General features: G+C 49.4%; 1 protein-coding gene across 1 annotated transcript; it reads right to left on the bottom strand.

Annotated features, from left to right (window-relative positions):
• Positions 1-3,318: 3,318 nt before the first annotated feature.
• LOC307239604 (uncharacterized protein) lies at positions 3,319-5,010 on the bottom strand. Its single transcript, XM_080013080.1, has one exon. The coding sequence runs from the start codon at positions 4,641-4,643 to the stop codon at positions 3,924-3,926; it is 720 nt and encodes a 239-aa protein (XP_079869206.1). The 5' UTR covers positions 4,644-5,010; the 3' UTR covers positions 3,319-3,923.
• Between the last annotated feature and the right edge of the window lie 1,476 nt (positions 5,011-6,486).

The following is a 6,486-nucleotide window of genomic DNA, read 5'->3' as shown; positions in this document are numbered from 1 at the left end:
GGGGGGCGCCTTCTGCCGCTGCGGCTGCGGGGCTTCTGTAGCTTGTGGCCCCGTGCACGGCTTCTCCGGTCAATGCTCCGGCGACTCAATGCCGTTTGTAGAAGACCTCGTATATGTGTGTTTTGATTTCTCTGCAGCAGGATCCACGCTGCACGTATCCGATCATCGTGCTGTTGTCCCGTATTTACGGGCGGATTACATTTGATCTCGATCATGAGTTTACATCCCATTCTTTCAAGGCCCCCGGAAGGCGAGCGGAGGCCGCCCAAAGCGGGAAGGTTTCGTTTTTTTTCCCTTACGATTCCAGGTGTCGGCAGCTTTCTCGGCAGGCTTTTTACGGCGGGGCGCGAATATGCTTTAGCCTTCACAGCCGTTTTTTTTTTTTTTTCCTTCAAATCCAAGGCGTACCGAGAAGCCTCTCCGAGTGGAAGATCTGTCATTCAGGGATCTCTGTCGGAGCCGAAACACCGTCTCGCCGAGCCGCGGTGCGAAGGCGCTCGGGGGACTCACGTCGGCTTTTCCGCCGCTACGCGGATTGGAAAAAAGGTACCGGTGCCGCTCCGTCCGCTTACAGGCGGACTGGGGTCTTGACGCGGCCCGGGCTCCCCTTGAGATGTTTAACCACCGGTCAAGCGGGAAGGAGGTCCTGCCGGCCGACCCCTTGACCTTGACGGAACGTACGTCTGTCACATGTGGCGGCCATTGACAGGTTCTGTCAGCGTTGTGTCTCCGCTGAGCGGAGTGCGTCATCCCATGGCTCTCGTAGGGCGCGGCGGATGTTACAGCCACTCCTTGGCAGCTGTCCTGCTCTGGGAGTGTGTGCTCTCGTGCTATGCATCATATCATCACGCCATCTTAACCTACTGTAGCTGACAGTCTGCCGTGAAAAACCAAAAAGGCTAATTATCACTGTATGATTGGTGTGTTTAAATTTATGCAATTGACATTTTTTACTTATTCCATTCCAATTTTTACATCAATTCATAATTTTGGTGTTTTTGGTGTTGAGACACTGTTTGCCGGTTCTGCATTTTGGAGATTTTGTGAAAAAAAGAATAACTGAATGCCTTTAGGAGGAAATTGTATTGAAGGGCTCTGTTGGTCTTAAACCTTCCTGTTGACCTTGACAGATAGTGTAAAAAAGAAGACATCCCCTCAAGTCCCTTGTGGTTTTTGGACTCGTTTTGGGGTCTGTGTTTTGCTCCTGCATGCGCCTCATTAAGGCATTCACGTACTCGGCAGAAGAGCATAAGAGAGAGTCGTCCCAGGGACACGTGCACCTGTATCCCCCATTACCGGTGCCGTGCTGCGCTCATCAATTCATGCAAACAATCACCATCCACCGCTGATTGAAATGGAACTCTCGCTTAAAAATAGCCGCACGAATGAGATTAGAGTTGAGCCGCCGGAGCGCGAGCGGTGCGGTGCTCGCTGATGCGTGCGGCCGGAGCCTTCCCCTTTGTTTGTTATGCATCAGCTCATAACTCAGCCCCTCTGCGGACTCAGCCGGCTCCTGTAAGCCGCCGTCACATTGTTCGGGGCTTTTTGTTTCCGGGTGTCTCGCTCAAGGGTTTGGCACGTTGCGACGCTTTGACGGGGGAGGGACGTTTTCAGAACGTTATCCAGGACCTAGCAACACCACGATGCAACCTCGCCGCTTCCACGGAGACCGACGGTGTCTGAAGGGCAAAAGCAAAAAGAGCAAAACAAGCATTTCCGCTGTATATCACGTTTTTCTGTCCTGTTCTTTCTTTCCGACCAAAGATATGTGTTCCCGTAGTTGTCAGCGAGACCAGGAGATCATTTTAAGGTTGATTTCTTATCGTATTTCTTTGGGAAAAAAACCCCAAAATAGAAACAATATAAATATTTAAAAAAATCTAAAACTTTTAGCTATCATGAGCTAAAATGGTCAGTAAAACGTGCGTGCTGACTGGTAAATGGGGTAAAACCCAATTTGACGTCCTTTAACCTCTGTAATTCACGGCAAACTCTTCATACCGTCCCACGATAAAACTACCACCCTCCCTCTAACGTAAGATCTGATTTCACAACACAAGGTCCAGGGGAGGGGAGGGGTCACGGGGTCAGAGGCGTTCTCCTGAGGCGACGACCCCCCTCCACCTCCATCACTGTCCCGCTGAGGTACTTGGCGCGTTAATCACGGGAGACGGAGAAAACCCGTCCGGCAGGGCCATGCACACACAGAGAGCCCCGGCCGCGTTGACGGATCCGTCGCAGTGTTATACACACACTGCGCCAGGGTTTTTTTTTTTTGTTTTTTTTTTTGTTTTTTTTGTGGGGTTTTTTTTCCAGGACACATCTGCCTTGTTGTTGTGATGGGGATGAGGATGGGGCGGGGGCGGGGGAGGGAGAGGGGGTGCAGATGTTCCCCCTGATGAAAACACTTCCTGTTTCTCTGTAAACATAGGTGGAGTGACCATCGAGGAGGGGGAATGAGTCCACCTCGATGCTGATGCCGACTCAGGCCCTCAGACGAGGCACTGAGATGACTTCGATTTGGGCCGGATCAGTCACAGAGTGAACCATGAGAATAAAGGCCAACGGGAGTTTATATATTTTTTTTTTTTCAGAGGCTCGGCTCAAAATAGCACCAAACAGTATTGTATAATGCGCTCTTCTGTGTGTCTTGTGCGCTGGTAACATCAGAAGTTTCGAATCGATACGCCTCCCTCACACGCCGCTCGGCGCTCAAGTGCACGGATCGGCGTTTCGGGCTCGCAGTTTACCGCCGCATGTGAAGCCCCGCCGAGCGATGCTGTGACTCCGGAGTGGAGTGGCGCCCGAGAGGCCGGACGCGGATTAGAGCCCCCCTCTCTTGTCTTCCCCGAGACGCTTCCCCTGCTCTCGTACGGAACGGGTCAACAGCGGGTCTCCCCTTCCGCGAAAAGCACCTTCGTTTGGTCAGACGCCACGGCGCTCACCAGGTCGAAGTCATACCCACTCGACGTCGCTTGGTCTCTGATATCGCTGTAAGATACTTCTTCGAATCAAGGCCAAATAATAGCCGAGTTTAATCTCGAGTGATATTTAATCGTCCCGACTTCACCCCAATAGCTGTAAAACTCTAGCTGTATTCAATGCTTTAGCAGTGGAAATCCTTGACGTTTTTAGGGAAATAAAATGTAAATGGTGGCCTGCATTAACTCCACGGAGGCTCCCAATTGCTAAAACAAGAGGGTGGGTAACAAGACCGATCTGTTTTTAACGAAGAGAAATGAATCATTGTATCATGATGTTTATTTGTACCTTATTGTGTTATAGCTACACCTAGTATACATACTGCTCTGTTAAAAAGTATCTAATTACACTAAAAGTTCATCAAGGCTGAAGGATGGACGTCGGCCCTATATGTACGTTACCAAATACACAATACATTTATATGGTCATATGCACATACCTGAGCGTAACTCAATTATGCAGGTTCAGTTATCCCCCCCAGAAAATCCATACGTTATCCATTAAACAAAATAGAAGCTATTCAGATCTCCATATTGATTTAGCCGCAGCCAGGAAAAACGGTGAAGATGATGTCAAGTGTTGGTCACTTCATTTTCAGTCTGGCATTCTACTCGGTGGTGTTTGGCCATAGCCTACTAATGCAAATAAGCTAGTCCAAAGTATTAAAGTACATATTGATTTAAGGCATACAGTTGCTGAGGAAGAGGGAGAGACTATCAAACTAAGACAAGTGTCGTTCTTGCTTTTTCAGCTTTTCAGTCAGAAGGGAAAAAAAAAAAAAATACGTGCATCACGAAAGTCTGTGCAATTCTGCGTCCACGGGGTCCTATCAGAAAGGGTTTGAGGGAAATAAATCAGTGTATATCCGACCTGCGGCACTCTCAGTCAGTGAAACACTGGATGTGTGTGTGGTCAGTGTGTGTGCGGGTAAGAGGCCCCGGTCACTCTCCTCCAGGGGGCTGCGTGGAGGATGAAGAGGAGGAGGAGGAGGAGGAGGAGGAGGAGGAGGAGGAGGCCCGCTGAGGAGGATCTGCGGCACTTGGCTCCGTATTGCGTGTGTTACCAGGTCTGTGCGCGTCCTCAGCCGCTTCCAACGTGGTGCCAGAGGCTCCGGCGTGGCCGCGGCTGGAAGGCGGCTGAGGTGCGCGGCTAGAGTCCGAGCTCCGTGCCGCCGCCGCCGCCGTCGGGGTCGCGTACACTCCGCTCCGCTGCTGCGCCGCTTGCGCACTTTCCGCTGCCGCGCTGCCCCCTCCTCTCCCATCCCACTGGAACGAGTGACTTTGAGGAGCCGCACGCTGCTGCGACCGGTTGAGGAACAGCAGCTCTGTCTGTGTGAGGTTGGAATAGGAACTGGAGACGTTGTGGCCGGAGGAGCCGTTGGTCCTGGCGGTGGTGGTGCTGGTGGCGCTGGTGGTGACCTCCGGCTCGGACCCTCCCGGCTTCCCCGCAGAGGATGAGGACGCGCTGGTGGGCTTCCAGATCAGGCTGTAGTAGATGGCCAGGATGATGGCTGCTAGGGACACGGACAACACATAGGCGAACACGGTGGCCAGTCTCACCCACTTCTTGTTGGTCTTCGCGGCCATCTTCGCCTTCTTGTCCCCCGTGTAGGTGGCGGGTTTGCCCCTCTCCATGTTGGGCATGAAGTCCCTCTCCCTCATGGTGCTCCTGCTCTTCCCTCGGTGCTCCACCACCCCGTCCGTCTTGAAGGCTGTTTAATCCACGGTCCAAAAGAAGATGGGAACCCCAAGGTTGAGGAATAGCACGACGCAGGCGGGAGCACTTTGACCGCGGCGCTCTGCGCTTAACTTGACGGGTGGAGGTTCATGTTATCGCCCGGTCCTGCATTGCGTTTCATCGTGCGTCCGCTGGGATGTTGCGCGTCTCAGCATCACACACAGTTTTGCAGGACAAAAAAAATGTTGATCCTTACTGCGCGTCCAGGGGGTGGACAAAAAAAAAGGCTGAGTCGTAGGCTCCCGTGCACGGCTTTATGTCATTTACTTCCCCCCCCAAAAATAGGATACATTTAAGTGAGATCGTATGGTGCACAACTGTCCGTCTTATCCAACAGATGAAGTGGCTGCTCCGTCTAAAAATACAGAGAGGGGGCGGGAGGAGGCTCTTAAAGGCCCAGCAGCCTCTGCTGGGACCAAAAGACACACCTTCACACCGTCACCATCATGATGCTGCACATGGAGAGGATGCACTTTAATGATGAAGCTTTATTTGTGTCATGGAGACCACCCCGCCCCCCCCCCCCCCCCCACTCATCCTCATTTGGGGATTTACATGAATTATCTCTCATATACTGTAGAGGTCATTTAAAGTGGTAATCCATAAGATTTTTTGTTTAAATATTTCCATATTTTATTTTATCTTTTTAAGCTGAAGGTTTATATATATAAAAAAAACCCAAAACAATCATTCTATCCATGTGTTAAATGTATGCTCCTCTATTGGCTGTCTCCATTGTTGGTGGTGGACCCCGCCACCAACAATGGACTTGTAGTAATCCCCCCAACACAGACAGTTTCATGGATGACCATTTTAAGAACTCTGTCCCATATTTTACGTCATATCAGCTTGTGTTTTAGGCCAGATGTGGACATACATTTGCTTAAGACAACTGTCACACTTTGCTCCTTTGCCCATCTTGTCCCCACAGACAGAAACGGCTTCTTCAGCACTGCTTATGGGCCCCCTTGCGTTTCTTTTGTGCACTGTGATATATTTCACGATGTTCTTGTGGTTATCCACAGCAGAGCCCAAATTCCCCATTCTTTCCAAGTCGAGCATTGCCTTTACCTGGAGTTCAGTCATGGTCTCTCATTTCAGCACCAGAGACAGCGACCGTCTGACGCACTGACCTGTAGGTAAAGCAGGTAAACAAGGACAAAAGACAATAATACTTTACTACACATACGACACACTCTATACCACCCAACAAAAAAACTGATTGTGTTTTTAAAATCCATTAGAAATTGAAGCCTTTTTTTCTTTTCCAATGGTTAAAGTACTGTCAAGGTCAATATAAAATACAATAATGTAAGAGCTGCAGGGATTTCATTTACTGAGTCTTGATTTATTCTATGTCGGTCTCTTCTCCCCTTTTGGCATTTCACATTTGCATTAGATATTGCAGGGACACAAGCTGTGTTTGCATGATATCCAAATGACGGGGAGAAGTTTGTTGTATCAAATATTATGCCCATTAAATCCACATGATATGATGTTGTGATTAAAACAGATAATACGATATAATACAAGGGAGATGACTTTGGAAACAACAAAAAAACATTGAAAAAATCAATCACCTATTTGACGAAATACTTTGAATTTAGATGATTCACTTGGACCTTTACTGAGTTTGGGACTTCAAATGGTCTATTCCTGGACTTGCAAATATTTCAAACTGTCTCCATTTATTCTGTGATGTTTCCACGCGAAGGTGTGAAATCAAAAGTTCAGGACCAACATGACAGGATGGCAAAAAGCTTTTTT

This window comes from Zeus faber (genome assembly GCF_960531495.2).
Source record: "Zeus faber genome assembly, chromosome: 13".
In the NCBI taxonomy this organism is placed as follows: domain Eukaryota; kingdom Metazoa; phylum Chordata; class Actinopteri; order Zeiformes; family Zeidae; genus Zeus; species Zeus faber.
Note: the sequence above shows the minus strand (reverse complement) of the source record. Positions and strands in the feature narration are given on the sequence as shown.